Source organism: Microcaecilia unicolor, chromosome 14, assembly GCF_901765095.1.
Source record: "Microcaecilia unicolor chromosome 14, aMicUni1.1, whole genome shotgun sequence".
Lineage (NCBI taxonomy): Eukaryota > Metazoa > Chordata > Amphibia > Gymnophiona > Siphonopidae > Microcaecilia > Microcaecilia unicolor.
The window spans coordinates 17,860,812-17,882,671 of NC_044044.1; the positions used below are offsets into that span (position 1 = coordinate 17,860,812).

The following is a 21,860-nucleotide window of genomic DNA, read 5'->3' on the forward strand; positions in this document are numbered from 1 at the left end:
AAGCCGTCCCCTCTCTGCTTCTAATGCCACCACTGTGTCCAGCCATGTTCAAAAAGGATCTTCTAGATTTTTCTGAGCTCTAGAAGACTTTATCGATCCATGAAGCTATCAGATGGCATCACCAGTGTGTGGCTTATCTTGCTGTCCAAAGCCCTCCCCTCCCCCTCAAACCTCACCGTCTTCATCCGGCACCAAGGTCTTTTCCCAGTTGTATAAATTCTTCAGGTTCTTCTCCCTCCTCCGCAGTTTAATTTGTGATCATTTCACAGTCAGGTATGCCCCATTTCCTGCCTTAGGCCCCTCGCCTTCCCCTTTTTCTGAAAATACAGAGCAAAAGAGATGGTATGAAATTCTTCTACTGGTCTCTCTCCTTAACCCCAATGTCTTCTTTTATTTTACCTCACCCTTAACTGACCTCCTTTGGTTATCTGACTGCCCCACCTGCCCACCCCTTGGAGGTTTTTTTCCTGCTAATTCTGCCTATTGCTTAGCACACATATATATTTTTTCTATTTTGAGTGCTAATCTCTTTACCTCCTCAGTGAACATATTGGTCATTTTCTCAATTTCCTTTCTATGGCTGAGGGGAGACATGATAGAGTTATATAAAATAATGAGTGGAGTGGAACAGGTGGATGTGAAGCGTCTGTTCACGCTTTCCAAAAATACTAGGACTAGGGGGCATGCGATGAAACTACAGTGTAGTAAATTTAAAACGAATCGGAGAAAATGTTTCTTCACCCAACGCATAATTAAACTCTGGAATTCGTTGCCGGAGAACGTGGTGAAGGCGGTTAGCTTGGCAGAGTTTAAAAAGGGGTTAGACGATTTCCTAAAGGACAAGTCCATAAACCGCTACTAAATGGACTTGGGAAAAATCCACAATTCCAGGAATAACATGTATAGAATGTTTGTACGTTTGGGAAGCTTGCCAGGTGCCCTTGGCCTGGATTGGCCGCTGTCGTGGACAGGATGCTGGGCTCGATGGACCCTTGGTCTTTTCCCAGTGTGGCATTACTTATGTACCTTTGGCCAGTAGATGGCAGAGTTCCTCCATCCTGATGCCAGCAGAAGGGCACACTCACATAGAGAGGACAACATTTCCACCTACTGAAAAGTTTCACTATTTTATCAAGTTTTTCCTTTATTTTAGTCACTTTGTAACACACATAATGGTATTTGAATCCTGAATCTTTATCCCTGATAGACTTACTGCCAGCTCAGGACATAGCTTTAGTCAGTGCACTGATTTACTGCATCAAAGCTTTGTTCCTGACTGATGGCTTTTTCCCTAATGCTAAGCTGAAGGCTGCATTTGTGGAAGGGGAGAGAGACAGGTGGACAAAGAAGCTGTTAGCAGGGCTGGCTCAACCTATGAACCAGATGAGGCACTGGCCCTGGGCGCCAGTGATAAAAGGCATCAAAATCCTGGTCTAGCATCTCTTTCCTTTCCTCTTCTCTCTGCCTGCAGTTCAGTATCCACAGAAAAGGAGAGAGGGAAGAGATGCCGAACTGGGATTTTGACATCTGTTATCAGGGGAGGAGGCTTGAGGAGATAATGGGCCACTAGTGGGGAAAACAGAGTGAAAGGAGAGATACCAAATTGAGGGGGGGGGGCTGATATAAAAGTTGTCTCAGGGCACCATAGTCCCTTGAGCCTGTCTTGGTTGTTGCAATGGTGAAGATCTATAGCTAAGGCCTTGTGATGGAGGGAGTCCAGGATTTTAACTTGAGGTGAGAATACCCTAAGCAAACCTTCAGACTTACACCTCCTCCTCACCAATTAACTTTCAGGCTCTTAACCTGCATCCCCTTTTCTGCCAAGTTTGGTATGTAGCCACAGGAGGGCCAGGGCCCACCCACCAGCAGTGGCACATATTGTCAGTCTAACTAGTGGGGGTCCCTAAGCCCCGCCAGCTGAAGCCCTCCTCTGCTGGAACCCCCAGGCTGTCTGAACACTGGCAGTGATGCTAGAACCTCAGGCACCCAGGGGGGTTCCAACAGAGGTGGTCTTCAACCAGCAGGGTTGGGGATCCCTGCCAGCCAAAGTATTCATTATGTTATAATGCCTTTGTATCGCTCCATGGTGCGACCGCACCTCGAATATTGTGTTCAATTCTGGCCGCCGCATCTCAAAAAAGATAGAGTGGAATTAGAAAAGGTGCAGAGAAGGGCGACGAAAATGATAAAGGGGATGGGACGATTTACCTATGAGGAAAGGCTAAAGCGGCTAGGGCTCTTCAGCTTGGAGAAAAGGCGGCTGAGGGGAGATATGATAGAGGGCTTTAAAATAATGAGTGGAGTTGTTGAACGGGTAGATGTGAAGCGTCTGTTCACGCTTTCCAAAAATACTAGGACTAGGGGGCATGCGATGAAGCTACAATGTAGTAAATTTAAAACGAATCTGAGAAAATTTTTCTTCGCTCAACGTGTAATTAAACTCTGGAATTCGTTGCCAGAGAATGTGGTAAAGGCGGTTAGCTTAGCAGAGTTTTAAAAAGGTTTGGATGGCTTCTTAAAGGAAAAGTCCATAGACCGTTATTAAATTGGACTTGGGGAAAATGCACTATTTCTGGGATAAGCAGTATAAAATGTTTTGTACTTTTGGGGGATCTTGCCGGGTATTTGTAACCTGGACTGGCCACTGTTGGAAACAGGATGCTGGGCTTGATGGACCTTTGGTCTTGTATGGCAATATTTATGTACTAATGGTGGGGGGGGGGGGGGGGGGGGTAAGCGGGGTGCAGGAGGTGGAGAGGAAACGTGTACGCCCCCCGGTAATAGCTAGCTACACTACTGAACTCAACATGATAATCCCACAAAAATCCTATAAAACTGCAGGTTAAAGCATATGCTGAACATGCTACAAAAGTCATTACAAAAATGACCTCTCCTTTGACCAAATCAAAGCAGTTGCAAGTTGCTCCGATGTTTGTGGTGCTGAAGAAGCGCCCCAGAGCTGGTGCTTGGTGGCTCTTTAAATAGGTAAAACATTTTTAATTAACTCATTCAATAGATCTGAACGAGCAGACAGAAGTCGTCATACACAAGAACCATTTTAAAACAGGAGCAGCCGCGCGCGCCTACCGCAGCCCCGCCCCTCTCTTTCACCGGTGCACGCGCCTGCCGCAGCCGCTGGGTTGGTTCAATCACTGCAGCCTCCCGGAGGCGGAGTCCAAAGCGCTGTGGGCGGGGCTTGGTCCTGTCACGTGCCGGGGGAGGGTCTGGAATGCGGTGACATCAGAGCAGGGCGGGGCTGAAAAGTTTCTCCCCGTAGGCAAGAAAAAGTTTGTGCTTGTTGTGTGTGTGTAACGGAGAAGAGACGAGAAGGGAAGGGGGAGAGACCGGAAGCGGAAACCGGGGGAGAGAGAAGAGAGCTACTGAGCGATCCATCGAGTGACCCTGTGTGTATGATGACACCCTGCTGCCTCCCCTCCACGTCCCCATCTGACTCTTCCCTCGTTAACTCTTTCATCACCTCCCTCCCATGACCCCCCCCCATGACCTTCCAGCTGTGATGTCTCCCTCCCCCATCCCTGTGAATCCCCTCCACTCTGTCTCTTTCACCCCCTTCCCCTTGTCTCTCCTCCCCTTCCTTGGCTGTCTCTCTGCTCCCCCCTTCCCACCTCTCCCCCTGTCTCTTTCTTTTCCTGATCTGGTCTCTCTCTATTACTGCACATTTGCAGAAGGGAGGGGTGGGTGGGGAGGTCGTAGGTTAGCACTTTGTTGCCCTTTTCTCTTATGCCTTTTCCCTACGCCTGGAATAAACTTCCTGAGCCCCTACGTCTTGCCCCATCCTTGGCCACCTTTAAATCTAGACTGAAAGCCCACCTCTTTAACATTGCTTTTGACTCGTAACCACTTGTAACCACTCGCCTCCACCTACCCTCCTCTCCTCCTTCCTGTACACATTAATTGATTTGATTACTTTATTTTTTGTCTATTAGATTGTAAGCTCTTTGAGCAGGGACTGTCTTTCTTCTATGTTTGTGCAGTGCTGCGTACGCCTTGTAGCGCTATAGAAATGCTAAATAGTAGTAGTACCAGTAGCTTATTTGGGGACCGATTCTGCCCCAACAGGAGGGAACGAGGAGATTGGGAGCCTTTGAAGGAGGGGCTGGTGCAGAGAAAGAAAACAACAGCTCTTGCCCTAGCAAAATTTTGCCAGCGTGTTTGGACCTGCAGCAAGGATCTTGTCTCGAACTGATCCACCCTGCAAGTTTTCATAGGGAAGCGAGAGGCAGGACAGGCATTAAAGTGTCAAGGTGATATTCGGAACCAAGTAGCTATGTTACTATTGCTAACGTCATTTAATGTGTATAATTTCTACAGAGGGATGTAGGGGAAGGGAGAGGGGCAACCTCACAGGAGACTTGACACGTCAGCGGGGCTGTGCCTTAGGTTTGTAGGCTGGGAGTGGCATTGTCTTGCTGGGTTGATTCCCAGGGTACTAAAAACTGGGAACAGGACTGAAAATTCTTTCCCCTTCTAGGTTCGTTGACATGGCAGGGCCAATGTGGCTACCCCCGAGGCATCTCAGCTCCACGGAGCAGCCGGGCATAGCTGGTGGTACCAGCATTTCAGTATCCATGCCCACTGTCCACAAGCCACAGCGGAAGTTTGCCACAGGCCCCTCACCCAAAGTGTCATACGGTTCGTACGAGAATGGTGCCTGTGTCCCAGGAGCAGGACCCCAGTGTCAGCAGACACCTTCAGGTAAGACAGAGTTGGGTCTAAACTGTCAAAGTGACTAGAGTGGGGTGCACCCCCCCTTTTTTCTCCCCCGACCCCCACCCCTCTTATCTAACCTTTCTTTCTTCCTTAGGGGCATTTTCCTCTCTGTGTTCTCATCCAGAAGATTCTGGAGCTGTCCCCCCAGGTCCGGGAGGCTTTCGCCCCCTCTCCCCAGGAGTCTCTGATCGACGCTACCCAGCAGCCTCTGCTTTGAAGGATGACAGAGGGTCAGCTGCCTGGGGACCCACCTCTGCCACCAGCGCTTCCTTCCAGATGCAGGTGAGTTTCATCCTCAAATGGGTTGTGGTCTGCGCAGAGCGCATCATTTCGGCGCCATTTACAGAATCTAGCCCGTAAGTGTCCATTAAGTACTGAGCGCTCATCAGTGATCGTATGAGCTGTTACGAAATGAAATGGAACCGTGCGGATGAAAAACAGACCATCAAGCTCATTTTCAAAGCACTTAGCCTCCCAAAGTTCCATAGAAACCTATGGAACTTAGCCTCCCAAAGTGCTTTGAAAATATGCCTCCAAATGAATGTGGAGAATAAAATGAAATGAGAATATTCTGCTTGCACATCCCTAATTTTAAGTTGGTTCTTTCCCCTAGTGCTAGAACTCTTTTAAGAGGTTCCGTATTAACCTCTTTTACATCATTTCACATTTTATAATCGTCTGTTGTGTCTCTCTCTGAATAAGGCCTGCGATTGCCACATACGTCCATCCAAAGTTAAAACGAATCGGAGAAAATGTTTCTTCACTCAACATATAATTCAACTCTGGAATTCGTTGACAGAAAATGTGGTAAAGGCGGTTAGCTTAGCAGAGTTAAAAAAAAAAAAAGGGTTGGACAGCTTCCTAAAGGAAAAGTCCACAGACCATTATTAAATTGGACTTGAGGAAAATCCACTATTTCTGGGATAAGCAGTATAAAATGTTTTGTCCATTTTGGGGATCTTGCTGGGTATTTGTGACCTGGATTGGCCACTGTTGGAAACAGGATGCTGGGCTTGATGGACCTTTGGTCTGTCCCAGTATGGCAATACTTTTGAATTTATGTACTTGGGATTCTGAATGGAATGTTACTACTCTTTGGGGTTCTACATGGAATCTTGTTACTCTTTAGGATTCCAGAATCTTGCTATTGTTTGCAGTTCTACATGGAATGTTGCTACTCTTTGGGATCTTGCCAGGTATTTGTGACCTGGATTGGCCACTGTTGGAAACAGGATGCTGGGCTTGATGGACCTTTGGTGTGTCCCAGTATGGCAATACTTTTGTATTTATGTACTTGGGATTCTGAATGGAATGTTACTACTCTTTGGGGTTCTACATGGAATCTTGTTACTCTTTAGGATTCCAGAATCTTGCTATTGTTTGCAGTTCTACATGGAATGTTGCTACTCTTTGGGATCTTGCCAGGTATTTGTGACCTGGATTGGCCACTGTTGGAAACAGGATGCTGGGCTTGATGGGCCTTTGGTCTGTTCCAGTGTGGCAGTACTTATGTACTTTCTTCTCCTTTGTGTCTCCCTCTCTTCTCAGAGCCATTCTATGGATGCCAGGCCTCAGCGTCCCTCCAGCCTGGACACAGATATAGATGCACTGACCAACTTGCTGGCTCACATGGAGAGCAGTGGACCTCCACGCCGGGCAGATAGACAGGTGATGAGAGACCAGTCTGTGGTAAGAAATAGGAGCTTGAGAAATGGATGGAAAGCAGGACAATGCTGCTGCTATTACATTGTAGATAATTGCCGGGGGGGGGGGGGGGGGTAAAAAGACGTATCCCAAGGTTACACACAACCAGTGAAAGAGTGGGGACGCAAGGAAGTAAAGGATTTGGAAGAATAGCCTAGTGGTCAGAGCAGCGAGTTGAAAACCAGAAAAGCTGAGGTTATTCTCCTCCCAGATTCTTGTGATCTTGGGCAAGTCGCATCTCTCTCTCTCTCTCCACTGTCTCAGGATCCAAATTAAAAAAAAATTTTCACTTTATTTATTATTTTCAACATATCCCAACAAATGAGATAATACAGAAATAGGAAATATACATATTCCTTAATATAATACTTTGGAAACCACAGAAAAATGTATACTTTCGTCCACTATAAATGCAATGTGATTCAAGAATTAGAAATTCCAAATTAAACTTTAACTTCTCAGGGGTGAGAACTGACTTCACCGTATCGTATCTCGAGTGTGAGTTTGGGAAAACTGAGTAATTAAGTTCTAAAGTGACTCCTTAGAGGTTACATACACTCAGTGAAATTGCAGACGACTTCAGCTCCTAGTGTTTGGCTCAGGGGCGTAGCTAGGTGGGGGTATGGGCCCCCACAGATTTAGAGCTGCCCCCCTGCTTTTACCCCCGCCAGCCCTTCCCTGCCATCAGGTACCTTTGCTGGTGGGGGTCCCCAACCCATGACAGCCGAAGTGCTCTTCAGCACCGGTCTCCGGCACGTTGCTTATCTGGATTCGGTTTGCTGTGAGTCCTGACACGTGCAGAACGTCAGGACTCACAGAAACAGAATCCAGATCAGCGAACGCGCCTGACTCGGATACCGGCGCTGATGGGGATTTCGGCTGGCGGGGGTTGGGGACCGACACCGGCAAAGGTACCTGATGGCAGGGTGGGGGGGGGAAGGTGGCTGGGGAGGATCGAAAGTGGCGATGGGTCGGCGGCACCGGGGGGGGGGGGGGGGCTAAAATGTGCCCCCTCACCTCTGACTGTGGACCCCCCCTCCCGCCAAGGTCTGGCTACGCCCCTGGTTTGGCTCTGACCCTTTTCTCCCTTCTTTTCCCCCTCCACAGAATTTTGATAACATGACGTACCCTCCGGGCTCGTCCTCTGGGCCTGTTCTTAGAGCAACATCTGCCTATAAGCCAGGCCCTCCGCCAGCATCTGGGCAATACAGTTCCACATCGAAAGCACCAGGATACAGCCCCCAAGAGTGGTACAGTGGCTCCGCTCAGTGTGTGCCGCAGAAACCCTACCCGCAGCCCACCCCAGCGCCGTATGCCACAGCCTCCACCCCCGCTGGCTCATCCTTCAACATCCAGGTGCAGGTGGCTCAGCCCGTGCCAAACTACACGCAGCCTCACCGCAGGGTGGAGCAGGCTCATGGACCCCAGGCTCCGTCCCGGCCTGCCTACAAAGAGCCGAACTGGTATCAGCCCGTCCAGTACGCTGGCAGACCAGACCATCCCTTGGATGCAGGCTACGCACTGCACGGTGCTAGGAGGATTGAACCACAGCTGTACAACTCTGGCGTGAAGGCCTCAGGGGCCCAGTACCAGCCAGGAAGTGGGAAGATGAGCAAGGAGGAGCTGGGTCTGCTGCGGGCCACACCTGAAGGGCTCGCAGGCTATCGGCAGCAGGTAATTTTACCCCTCTTGAGAAAACATTGGGGGCGGAGTGAAATCGGTACATGGCTCCACGGCTTGGTTCTCTCCTTGCTGGGCCATACAGCGAGACTGAAGACAATCCTGGAGTTGAAAAGCGGGTTGTTCGGTCTAGAGTTATGGCACTCTGTTTTTTGGCTTTAAATCTTAGCTGACAGTGTTTGGTTTACAAACACCTTTGGGAGCATTCTGTGAACAAACCAGAGCAGGCTTTGGGGCTTACTGTATTTGAGGATCTCGAGGTGGCCAAACAGGTAGAAAAGGCAGTGGATATGCGGGAAAGGGGGAAATACAACTGAGGAGTGGCCTAGTGGTTAGAGCACTGGTCTTGATGTCCAGAGGTAGTTGGTTCAAATCCCACTGCTGGTCCTTGTGAGCTTGGGCAAGTCACTTAACCCTCCATTGCCTCAGCTACAAAATTAGATTGTGAGCCCTCTAGGGACAGGGAAATACCCAGTATATCTGAATGTAACTCACCTTGAGCTACTACTGAAAAAGGTGCGAGCAAAATATAAATATATAAATACCTCCCCAAGAATATTCACGGAAAGGAAGCTCTGGAATGAGAGGGGGTCATGGGATATAGGGGGGAGGGGGGGTTGTGCCCATGTCTCTTCTGTAGAAGGTCCTTTTTTTTTTTTAATATTATGTGTAGACTTTTTCTGTCATTACTCATTTATGTGGGCTAGATGGATTATAAATAACTAAAATAAATATTTCTCTCTTGAAAGGGTGGTGGATGAATGGAACAGCCTTTCAGTAGGGGAAGGAGGCGAGGGCTGTATCTGAATTCAAGAACAGAGAATCTCTGAAGGAAAGGAAGGGATTATAGACATGGGGTTACTGGTTTGGATGGGCAGACTGGATAAGCCCTATGGCTTTTTTTTTCCTGCCATCTTTTTCTGTGCTGGTTATTGGGGGGGGGGGGGGGGGGACTTTCCTTATTCACAGATCTGACCCTGATGTGGTTTGTTTCAGGGCTCCGTGACTCGGCCAGAGGAAGAACTGGACAGACTGACAAAGAAACTTATTTATGATATGAACCATCCTCCCGCCGGTGAATACTTTGGTGCGTTCCCAGTTTGTCAGATTTGATGTTTTACATACGATCTCCAGTACAGAACTGGTTGAGTGTGTGTGTGTTGGAAGTATGTACCACCCTTCCCTCTTCTGTCAGCACCCCATTCTTGAGCTCCGAATAAGCTTCTGCCTTGACACTTGCAGGCCGCTGTGCACGCTGCGGAGAAAACGTGGTGGGGGATGGCACCGGCTGCATCGCGATGGAGCAGGTGTTCCACGTGGACTGTTTTACCTGCATCAGCTGCCAGAGCCACTTGCGTGGTCAGCCCTTCTACTCCATCGATAAGAAGTCTTACTGCGAGGCCTGCTACATCGTAAGTGCTGATCCTCCTGCCTCTCGCAGGGATATATCCTAGCCTGGGGGGTCACAGACCTTCCCCAGGGGCCTGAGCTCTTCGAAATCTCTGCTCTCCCACGGCGTGGCCCATGAAGAGAGCATAAGGAGATATCAGCCTGCTTCCACTGCAGGAGTAAAGGCAATGATTAGCTGTATACACACAATGATTAACTATATAAACAATCATTACATCACTGGTCTCTACATCTAAGCAATGCTAAGAGTTCTTAGACCAGGAAAGGAAGCAATAATACGTTATATACATACATCATCCAGGCTCAACATCAGCTGGGGGGGCCCGGTTCACAGCGAGAGCCAGGAGCTTCTTTGACCAGGAACAGATCCTCTGCGCAGCTCGTCCACTCACAGATGAGCCCCCCCCCCCAGCTGATGTTAAGAGCCTGGATGATGTAAGGACCAGTGATGTTGTATGTATAATGTATTATTGCTTCCTTTCGTGGTCTAAGAACTCTTAGCATTGCTTAGATGTAGAGACCAGTGATGTAATGATTGTTTATATAGTTAATCATTGTGTTTATTTAGCTAATCATTGTATATACCTTAATCATTGTAGAATTTAGCACCTCTAATAAAGGTTTCATTTATCTAATACGAATCCAAAAGAATCCACGGTAATTATTGAGTAGTCTGAGTCAGTGAGACAGGCTGTAAATCCATAGCAGTACACACGGTATGTGATACTTTATATGTATACCCAAATTTGATTTGTCCTTGCCATTCTCAGGGCACAGACTGTAGAAGTCTGCCCAGCACTGTTCCTGTACTGGGCAGACTTTTACGGTCTGTGCCCTGAGAAAGGCAGGGACAAATCAAGAACGCTTCAGTAATGGCTGGGGACCTGCTCTTCCAGAGGAGCAAAGGCAGGGGGAGAGCAGGACGTAATCTGCGTTAATAGGGACTACGGTTCAGTGTGGAAGGCGTAGCAAAATAAGAAGGTTTTCAGCTCCGATTTAAGAGTGGGAAAGGTTATGGACTTAAGGATAGTGGCAAAGAGTTCCACAATGAGGGGAGCTGTTACACTGAAAATGAGAGCTCGAATAGTGTCCAGGGCTATGATGCGAAAAGAGGGAATCATTTTGCTGCAAGAATTGATAGTGGAACAGTACTGGGAGCCGATGTAAGTGAATCAATACTGGCAGCATATAATCTGATCTATAGGCACGCTCTTTTTTTAAAGTCTGAATTATTTTGTATCCTGAAAGGGGGGGACAGGGAATGGGACTTGATATACTGCCTTTCTGTGGATTTTGCAACTACATTCAAAGTGATTTACATAGTATATTCAGGTACTTATTTGTCCCTGGAGCAATGGAGGGGTTAAGTGACTCGGCCAGAGTCACAAGTGGGAATTGAACCCACTTCTTCAGGATTAAAGTCTGCTGCACTAACCACTAGGCTACTGAGCCCTGCGTGGGCTAATAGTCCCTCTAGAAAACAAACACATGAAGTAGTGTATGTACAGTATCGGTGTTTAAAAAGCAAAGAAGTCTGCCTTTAGAACGTTTTTGTTTTCTTAACCCTGTGTCTCCCTGAGTTGCAGAGTGCCCCTGGGGGACTTCATCACCAGCTTCCTGCACCAGCTTGTCTTCGTGCAGAGCTAGCTGGGGCAGGACTGTGTCGTCAGGGGCTGTCTGCTGTTGGGAGTGCAAGATCTCTCTGAGTAAGGAAGTCTGCCGAGAAGTCAGTTTGGGATCAGACAGGACAAGATAAACGAGATGGGTGGGGGGGGGGGGGGGGGTGCGAATGTTCAGCCCTCCCCTGATACTGTCTCTTACTGAGAATTAAAGGTGGTCCATGGTGGAAAAGTCACTGTGAGGTACATGCATGCTGTGCAAAGGTCTTATTCCTGTGTTTTGCATGGTTAATGATGTCACTGTGCCTCTCAATTTTTTCCCTTGGGGGGAGAGGGGGGCTGGGGTGCTCATGCATTTGCTCAGACTGGAGCCCTGCTTGGATCTAAGAGGCACCCAGGGCTTAATTTATAGACAGGAAGTGGAACTATACAGTCAGGGGAGGAGGCAGGCGGTCAAGGGGATGGATTAGGGAGCAGGGGTGACTCTTCTATGTGTTACTCCAGGCTTCCACCCCCCCTCCCCCACCTCTATCCCCTAAGGGAGGGGCTGGAGCAGAACATCCTTCTGTTCCAGGGTCTGAAAAGAAGTAGTGGAACTGTTTTCGGGCCATATCTCCCCCCCCCCCCCCCCCCCCCCCCCCCCATGATTTGGAGATGCTGTTGTCTTCTCCCCCCTCCCCACCCCCAAGTCTGATGCTGTTTTTTTTTTCTCTCTTTGCTCGTCTTCTCCAAGGTCACCCTGGAGAAATGCTGCCTCTGCTCCAAGCCCATCCTGGATCGGATCCTGCGGGCTGTGGGGAAGACCTACCACCCAGAGTGTTTCGTCTGCGTGGTGTGTCGACGCTGCCTGGATGGTGTACCGTTTACTGTGGACGCGTCGAGCCAGATCCACTGCATTGAAGACTTTCACCTGTGAGAACTGGGTTGGGTACCGAGATCTCGCTGTGCAGCTCTGAGCTCTCAGGGGTAGGGAGGGAGGTCCCTATTTTTTTTCCCTCTGTCCCCGGAAACTAGGATTTTGCCTTGTTATGCTGATGCCGTATAAGTGAGTCCCACCTCAATCTCTGAAAGTGTATGTAGTGTAGCTGATCTTGGGGTGGCAGCCCACCCCCCCCTCTTTTTGAAGCCCTGTCCTAAACACCTTGCCTTCATTTTCCTTTGGCAGTAAGTTTGCCCCTCGGTGCTCAGTGTGTGGGAACGCCATCATGCCGGAGCCAGGACAAGAGGAGACGGTGAGGATCGTGGCATTGGACCGGAGCTTCCACATTGGCTGTTACAAGTGTGAGGTAAGAGGAGGCAGAGACAGGTCCCCTGAGAAGTGGGGAGGGGCAATGGGGAGGATTAAAGCATGGGGTACAGGTGGGTAGGAGGATGGGGAGAGAGGCAGAAATCTCGTAGAAATATGGATGGCAGATAAAAGGCCAAATGGCACATCCAGTCTGCCCAGCCGCAGCATCCACTGTCTCCTCCGCCTCCTCCCATGTGCCTGTCCCAGGCTTTCTTGAAATTCAGACACAATCCTAGTCTCCACCGGGAGGCTATTCCAAGCATTCACTGCCCTTTCCGTTAACAAGTATTCATTAGATTACTCCTGAGCCTATAGCCACGTTGAGCCTGCAAATAGGTGGGATAATGTGGGATACAAATGCAATAAATAATAATAATAACTTCTTCTTGTGCCCTCTCGTTCCAGAGTTTTCCTTTTATCAAAAAAGGCTCGACTCCTGTATATTAACGCCACAGAGATATTTTAAATATCATACTCCCTCTCTCCTGCCTTTCCTCCAAAGTATACGTATTGAGAGCCTTAAGTCTGTCCCCATATGCTTTATGAAAGAGACCACTGACCAATTTTGTAGCCGCCCTCTGGACCGACTCCATCCTGTTTATATCTTTTTTTTGTAGGTGAGGTCTCCAGAATTACACAGTACTCTAAATGGGGCCTCACCGGAGACCTTTACAAGGACACCATCACCTCTTCTTTCCTGATGGCCATTCCTCTCCCTGTGTACCCGAGCATCCTTCTGGCTTTGACCATCTCCTTTTCTACCTGTTTGGCCACCTTGAGATCATTGGACACAATCACCCCCAAGTCTCATTCTTCTTTCATGCACATAAGTACTTCACTCTCTGCACTATACCTTTCCCTTGGATTTTTGCAGCTCAAGTGCATGACCCTGCATTTCTTAGTTGCCAATTACTTGACCATTCCCCAACCTTCACTAGATCACTCCTCATGCTATCATGATCTATTGAAGGATCTGCAGGGGGAAGGGGATACGGAAAGTTGGAGACCTTTTCCCAGGGACTGTGGGGGACAAGGAGGTGGGGTGATGTGGTGTACTTTGCTCCGAGGATCTGGAAAACCGGGAACAACAGTATAGACCTGTTCCAGGGGACTTTGGGGCCTTAGGGGGTGGGAGAGCCTGCGGACACCCACCTTGGGAGCTAGTGGGGGAGGGGAGAGGTGGCAAAGATCCCACCCCTGGGGAAAGGATTATGGGATACAGGACTCGCATTTAAATCTTACTCCAGTTTTTGACCAACGGGCTGCTCAGGCCCAGCTGACACTGTGCATTTCTGTCCTTTCCAGGAGTGTGGGCTGTTACTGTCCTCCGAGGGTGAAGGCAGGGGTTGTTACCCCCTAGACGGCCACATCTTGTGCAAGAGCTGTAGTGCCCGCCGAATCCAGGAGCTCTCATCAAAGATCACTACTGATTGTTAGACACTCGTCCATCACCAGCGACAGTCAGACTGAGGATGTCTACTTCAGGCGCTCACTGATCCCCGACCGAGGGTCTCTGATCCCTCTGTGATGACTGAGGCTCTGCATCTGATCCCTGGAGACGGCTAAGGCTGGAATATAGAGTCCATCTCGGATATCGTGATCTCTGCCCATGTGCATCGATCAAGGATTCTCTCGGAGAATTGCACCTTCCTGGTGATGGTTTGAGCCTAGTTGTTTGGAATCTCTGAATAGTTTTTCATTTATGGACAGTTTTTTTTTCAGTTCTTGGTGGGATACACGCTGCAGATTCTCCAGGAGAATAATGCCTGTGATCTGTGTGGTGAAGGGGGATTTAGGATCCCCGTTCCCTCATGTAGACATTTCATAACCTGCCATGTTACCCCAAGCCAGTAGAGGGCAGCAAACATTAAAGGTCAATGGAAAGGTGAGAGAGTCTGCATTTTTTTCCCCCCATTTTTGTAATTGTGAAAAGAAAGGTTGTATTTTGGGCAGCTGGAACTCTATCCCTTGCACTCCCCGGTTGGTGCGGACATGCTGGAATATGTCCGATGCACTAAACTGAGAAGGCTGGTCTGGGCCTGGTTCTGTCCTGCAGAGAGTTGTAGTTCTGGATTTTTCAGGGAAGTGGGTGATACACGGAGTGAGCAAAACCACAGGAATGGCTCAACCTGTTGGGTGGACTTTGGGTTGAGGTGATAATCCCGTCTGACATTTTTTTTTTCCTGGGAATGGAACCATTATGTCTGTAGTTTTTAGTTTGAAAGCTGTTTTACAGAGGCTTAGAAGTAAAGTGGCGAACCCTTGTTGGAGCTAATTATACCCCCCTCCCTTGCAACCAATTTGAACAATAAAAGTTTGACTGCTATGTACTATTTAGTTGTCGTCTTTGATATGTTCGTTCTGCACTGCTGTTCAGCCCCTGTTAACTTCTGCCTCTTTCCCTGAAGTGCTTAACCGCCCCAACCCCTGATCCCTTGCTCCAGTGAGCCCAGAATATGAAGAGCAGGCAAGGTTAGAATTGAAGAAACAAATTGACGGGTTCTCCGTCCTTCCTATGCTTTCACCGCCTACAGTTCCTGAAAGATTTTTTTTTTTTTTTCTGGGGGCCAAAAAATTCTCCATCCCTCCTTTTTCTTACAATGACTTTTTTTTTTTAACGGAAATACAGACGTCTGCTAAACAAAAGATGCCCTGATTAAGAGAAAATAAAAGTACAAGTACTATATTGAGCAGGCCAGGTGTGGAGCAAATACCCGATACAAATCAGGGGGCTGGTGGTTGGGAAGCGGGGATAGTGCTGGGCAGACTTATACGGTCTGTGCCAGAGCCAGTGGTGGGAGGCGGGGCTGGTGGTTGGGAAGCGGGGCTAGTGCTGGGCAGACTTATACGGTCTGTGCCAGAGCCGGTGGTGGGAGGCGGGGCTGGTGGTTGGGAGGCGGGGATAGTGCTGGGCAGACTTATACGGTCTGTGTCAGAGCCGGTGGTTGGGAGGCGGGGCTAGTGCTGGGCAGACTTATACGGTCTGTGCCAGAGCCGGTGGTTGGGAGGCGGGGCTGGTGGTTGGGAGGCAGGGATAGTGCCAGAGCCGGTGGTGGGAGGGAGGCGGGGAATAGTGCTGGGCAAACTTATATGGTCTGTGCCAGAGCCAGTGCTGGGAGGCGGGACTGGTGGTTGGGAGGCAGGGATAGTGCTGGGCAGACTTATACGATCTGTGCCCTGAAAATGACAGATACAAATCAAAGTAAGGTATACACAAAAAGTAGCACATATGAGTTTATCTTGTATGGCAGACTGGATGGACCATGCAGGTCTTTTTCTTCCGTCATCTACTATGTTACTATATGTTCAGTTTTGCGCAAGTTCAGCCTGTTCTTCTGTTTGGCCAGCAGGTGGCAGCCTGGCACTGCTTATGGTTTTTTTTTTTTCCTTCTTGATGGCCCATGTTTGATTCAGCTCATTATCGAGTTCTGAGCCCTGCTTTCTCTCCATTTCTATCCCTGTTATCTATCAGGTGGTCAGAAATCGCATGTATTTTGAAGGGGGGAGGAATAGAGGCACAGCAGACAATGGCTCCGTTAGCCATTGAGTGCTAGTTCCCACGCTGTCTGGCGCATATGAACAACTGTGGCCTACATCCTGTATAACCATAAGATCCTTCCTTTAAAGTATTTCTGTGCGGGAGCTGGAGCAGTTCTAAGGCAGTGGTTCCCAAAGCTGGTCCTGGAGGCATCCCAGCCAGTCAGGTTTTCAGGATATCCACAATGAATATTCATGAGCGAGATTTGCATGCACTGCTTGTAAATCTAACTCATGAATATTCATTGAGATATTCTGAAAACCTGACTGGCTGGGATGCCTCCAGGACCAGCTTTTGTGTGTGTGCGTTTAACTCCTTTTCAGCTGGTGACTTGTTCTGTGTGGAAGAGTCTGGCAGGTAATTTTGCAAAGCTGCTTAAATTGTACTGTGAATACAGCACAAAGAGCTGAAGAGCAAATCTTCATTAAGAGTCCAATGCAGCTATTGTATTAATGCATATGGACATTGTCCATAACTTTTACTCCGTCTCAAATCATTGTTATTCTCTGGTCTCACCTTTTTTACAATGTATTTGTAAACTGCTTTGATATGTTGTATACAAAATGTGATTATAGTACATGGTATAACAAACAAACATACTCCATACTGAACACAGGGACAGAAGGCTGTTCTTCAGTGAACATCACCTTTCCTGGTCTTGGATCCTGACACCTGCATGGGGGTGGTTTTGTTTTTCTGGTGCCCTCGCTCTAGAACACAGGTCAAAAGGAGTGGCCTAGTGGTTAGAGCACCGGTCTTGCAATCCAGAGGTGGCCGGTTCAAATCCCACTGCTGCTCCTTGTGATCTTGGGCAAGTCACTTAACCCTCCATTGCCTCAGGTACAAACTTAGATTGTGAGCCCTCCTGGGACAGAGATATATCCAGAGTACCTGAATGTAACTCACCTTGAGCTACTACTGAAAAAGGTGTGAGCTAAATCTAAATTTAAAAAAAAAAAAGGTTTCTTAGAGCTGCAGGCTTCTTCCTCCTGTGGATGTGGATTACGTGCATTGCCGAAGTTACTCATATACTCGTAGTGGATCATTCATGTGGTTGCGATGCACAGCATGAAGAAAAGCTTGATGAATTTGAGCGCTAGGGCTGGAGGAGCATAAGAAGGAAGAGGGTGGGGTCTTCATTCCTCTCTCAGTCCTTGTGCTGCTACAGATTGGTTCCCCTCAGAGTTGGTGGAAGGTAAGAATGGAGGGCAATGGATCGTATTTCTATGCTGTTTAGGGGTCCATGGGCTGCCCTGATTTGGTTTCTTATGATTCTCTCCCCCCCCCCCCCCCCCCCCAGTAATCCTGTCTGAGTGGTTAAGGGATGCAGGATATGGGTGTTGTCTTATATCTGCAAGTACGTCAGTGTGAGTCACCGAATTTGGGTGGTGCTTTGTGTTGGTGTCTACTGTAGGTAGGTGGACGTACATGCAGGAACAGGAGGAGAGTGGGAACAGAATCGGGCTCTTCGAGAATCAGACCAAGGACGTTCAACGTAGAATTAACATTTATTGAAAGAAGACTCAACACGGTCCCGTGTTTCGGCACTGAAAGTGCCTTCTTCAGGAGTCTACACAAAATATAGGGGTATTGACATCTACTTTTGTTAATGTTTTAATTTTTAATGTATCTCTCCATATAGGTTGAGTCTTCCTTCAATAAATTTTATTTCTACATTGAACGTCCTTGGTCTGTTCCTGGAAGAGCCCGATTCTGTTCCCACTCTCCTCCTGTGAATTTGCGTGGGACACTTGTTCTCTCTGCTTCTGTGGTTTGGTTGCTGTACATGTATTCACACAGCCAGTGGCGTAGCAAGGGCGAGGTGGTGGGGGCGGTCCGCCCCAGGTGCACGCCGCTGCGGGGTGGTGGGGGGGTCGGCTCCGCTGGTTCCCTGCTTTCTCTGCCCTGGAACAAGTTACTTCCTGTTCCGGGGCAAAGGGAACCAGCGGAACCGACCCCCCCCCCCCCCCCCCCAGTGGCATGCACGCGGGGGGGGGGGGCTTGATGTGCCAAGGGGGGGGTATCATGCTGCGCAGCGACAACCGCCCCGGGTGGAAGCTGCCCTCGCTACGCCACTGCACGCAGCTCTCTCACTTTCACTCCTACAAAAAGCATTGATGTAGACTACACATTTCCTCTTGCCTGAGGCAGAAAGATGGAGGCTGCCTTATAATCAGAGGGGAAATGGTTACAAATGGAAGGGCGTGTTGGGAGTCTGTGTCCTTGACCATGATACCATGACGGAAATGAATCTCTCTCCGGTTATGCTAGGTTCGAACTGCATCACACATTTACTCTCCTTGCTTTTCGTAAATGTTTATGTTGTGCCAAAGAGTGCCACTTCTGCCCGGAGCCCAAATGTAGCCTGGAAATTCTTTTGTTATTGGTGAAGTGGGGGGGGGGGGGGGGGGGGGAGGGTAGCATCCAGGATCATTGGGGCTATTTCTGTATTTTTCTGCCACATGTTCCTGGGTTCTGATTACATTTCGTGCTGCTTAATAGAGATGCACATTCATTTTTAGCCCAGAACGACGGAAAAATATTTTTTTTCCTTTTGTCATGAAGAGTGTGTACGCTCCATGAATAGAGCAGACTTTGAACAGGACGCACTATTAAGACATTGCCTCCAACGCAAAAAAAGGGAGAGGGGGAGAGAGTGGGAACAAAAGTTAATGAACTGAAAACTTCTATAACCAACATGACAAACTAAACAGAATGAAAAATTATGCTGTCCCCCCCCTGCTTAATGTTCAGAACTTTTTGTTCCCATCCCGTCGATTCCTGCAGGTTTCCTGTTATCCCCATCCCTATACACACTTCTAATGGCTACACCTGTTTCCTGGCCCTTGGCTCACTATCGCCCCCTATCTGCCAATAATGGATACAGACCAAGAGTTTCTATAGCAACCTTAGGGCCCTGTTTACAAAGCCACGCTAGCGATTTCAGTGCTTGCTAACCGTGTAGACGCCCATAGGAATATTATGAGCATCTACACGGTTAGCGCACGCTAAAAACTCTGGCACGCCCTTGTAAACAGGGCCTTTAGTTTAATTAGTGTAACTGTATTCTAATAAAGCAGTAACACTCTTGGAAACGGTTTCTTATAATTTCAATTCCTCGTACACTAAAAACTGACACATTAGGCACTCTAATCATTAGCGCACCTAGTAAAAGGAGCCCCTAGTCGTCTGTCGCATGGCCAAAATGGCATTTCTTCTCTCCTGAGTATTCTTCATCGCATCTAGAACTATCCAGACCTCTGGCCATAGAAAAAAATCTTGTGAGTGACGAAAATATAATCTCAGGGCTGCATTTAGATCTTGCTCGTGTATTCCTAGAAGATTCTGTTATGGATTCTTCCACTATTGAAGATATATTAACATCAACATGTGACTCCTGACACCTGTCACCTTCCATATCTCCCCGCGTTCCTTTTTTTTAGGGGAAACAGGTAAGTAATAAATTGTATTTAATGATAGAACATCCTTGGGAGAAAACTTCAAAACTTACATTAATTAAATATTTCTTGAATAGGTCTACAGGTAAATCCCTGGAGATTTTGGAAAGTTCAACAACCAGACATTTAATTGTCTCTCGAATTTCTCAATCTGTTCAATCCGTCTGTGAATTAACGTCTTATCCACTGCAGCTGTAGCTTTGAATTCATGAAAGGTCTTAACTTCATGTTGAATCTGTTCAACGTGGCTCGTAAAATCTTGTTTAACAGTTGCTACAGACTTTGTCAATTCTTCCACCACGTGCTGACATTTTTGAAGAATTAATCAGAATAATCTGGCAGTGCATGAAGAGAGGTTTATCACCCAACTCTTGCCTTCTATGCCTCTAGAACATTAAACATATTGCAACTTTTCTTCCACCCTTCTCTTCCAAGAGGCATGGAAGAAGTAACTAACTTGTTAGTCTCACTGGGGGGAGGCGGGGCTAGTGCTGGCCAGACTTCTACGGTCTGTGCCCTGAAAAGGGCAGATACAAATCAAGGTAAGGTATACACAAAAAGTAGCACATATGAGTTTACCTTGTTGGGCAGACTGGATGGGCCGTGCAGGTCTTTTTCTGCCATCATCTACTATGTTACACACAAGGAGTGACACAGGCTACACTTACTGCAGCAGGACATATATATCCACTCCTACCCTAGCTGAGATATTTAACCATCTCTCTGACCTCATGTTCACCTTTCTTTAAAATAGTCACCTTACTTTCTAACTCTTCTTACCTATCTCTATGTTCCATCTTTGATCTACCCTTCACTATCAATTAAAAGTTCTATTACGTATTGTGTTGCTATTGTAAGTAGTATACCATGCCATACTTTGTACTGTTATTTGAATATTTTTACTGCTCTAATTGCCTCCTGCTCATGTTTGATCTATTCTTACTGTACACCGCCTTGAGTGAATTCCTTCAAAAAGGAGGTAAATAAATCCTAATAAATGAGCAACTTTTGCTGCGGCTACCAGGATGTGTGATATGTTGGCCAATGTTGCCCTCTTGTGGTCTGACGAGATGCTACTAACTACAAATAGTTTTCTTGTTACCCACCTGTCCCTCTGTACCTTAAACTGGTGGACTCACAGCAATCAGCTTTAAACCCACGAAACCACCCCGAGAAAATTTTTTTTACTGGATCAAAACGTTCAGTCCCTGTATGCTGCATTGTGCCAGTCCTCTCTAGTTATGGTCAGCCTCTGTGTGCTATGCATTTCGTTGAAGGCTCTGATGTGTTCCTCCTATTTTTCGGACTCCAGAATAAATCCTTGAGATCCAAAAGAGAAGATCTTAGGGACTGTGTCCAGGGCCAGCATTTAGAGGTACAACTGATGCAACCACCCTAAGCTCCCATGCCACAGAGGAACTCATGCCCACCCAAAGCTGAAGGAGCCCACTAGCGAACTCTGAAGCCCCCACCCAGCTTTCTGCCCTGGTCCCCAGCATATCAGCAAATCCTGCCCCTGTGCATTGCTCGTGGCCTCATGCTTTCTGAAAAGGATGTGGGCTCAGTATTCATCTGTCTTTGATCTGGTCAGCTCGCTTTCACAGTACGCTTTTGTCTTGAATAAGGGACTTTCCAAAGCAGACCAAAACAGCTGCTGCAGTCATACGGGTCTGCGGATTTCATTCTCTTCAGTACAGGAAGCAGCTCCCTCCAGTCACCCATTCAGCTTTCCCTGCAGCCAAAACCGGCAAAAAAACGTTTTTCATCCTTTTCAGCTTACATCTCCCTCCCACCCATTGACCATCTCAAGCTAGCACAGTCTGGGATGCCGAGCCTGAACACTGCACCTTGATTGTAGGCTGCTTTTATGATGTCATAACGATCAGGGGCTCAGGTGAAAGCATCACTATGACATCACAGACCTTTGTAGGTAAGTTTAAACCAATAGAATTTATCCTTGTACCAAAGGCATCAGGAGCCTTTGATTTCACTGAATGCAACTGCAGCACCACCTTTCTCACATATGTGAACTCTTTCCTAGTGGAAAAAATTTGCAGTCATAGTAAAATAGATTGGGGCTTAATTTCTTGATAGATCACATCTTGAGTGCTCACAATTTTTTCTGCTGCTCTAATGCATCTCTGTATAAAGTTATACCATATAAGCAGGCTTAGAACAGCAAAGACCCCCTTCAAGCAATCATTAACCAGGGGTTAAACCTATACAATATTCTGCTCAAATTTTACGCCCACCAGCAGGATGAACCAGGGGTTCAACCTATACAATATTCTGCTCAAATTTTACGCCCACCAGCAGGATGGTGGTGGGGAGGGGGGGTTGCAACTGACATCAGGGGTTTTGCCCACCACCACCATCAGTGCAAAGGCGCCGAGACTGGCCGCCCTGAAACTTTGGCAAGTCTGACCACCCTT

At 47.8% G+C, this 21,860-nt stretch overlaps 1 protein-coding gene across 4 annotated transcripts; it reads left to right on the top strand.

The window, feature by feature from the left end:
* Nucleotides 1–3,262: 3,262 nt before the first annotated feature.
* On the top strand, nt 3,263–14,762 carry TRIP6 (thyroid hormone receptor interactor 6). Of its 4 annotated transcripts, none has more exons than XM_030187589.1 (10): nt 3,263–3,408; nt 4,493–4,716; nt 4,826–5,013; nt 6,280–6,420; nt 7,543–8,109; nt 9,112–9,202; nt 9,358–9,527; nt 11,878–12,056; nt 12,310–12,430; nt 13,738–14,762. In XM_030187589.1, exons 2-10 carry the CDS (start codon nt 4,503–4,505, stop codon nt 13,867–13,869), a joined length of 1,803 nt encoding a protein of 600 aa, XP_030043449.1. In that variant the 5' UTR covers nt 3,263–3,408; nt 4,493–4,502; the 3' UTR covers nt 13,870–14,762. The 4 variants fall into 4 exon arrangements, with proteins under 4 accessions (XP_030043449.1, XP_030043447.1, XP_030043450.1 ...); XM_030187587.1 differs by having other exon boundaries at nt 3,263–3,404; XM_030187590.1 differs by having other exon boundaries at nt 3,264–3,404; nt 6,280–6,399.
* The last annotated feature ends 7,098 nt before the right edge of the window (nt 14,763–21,860 follow it).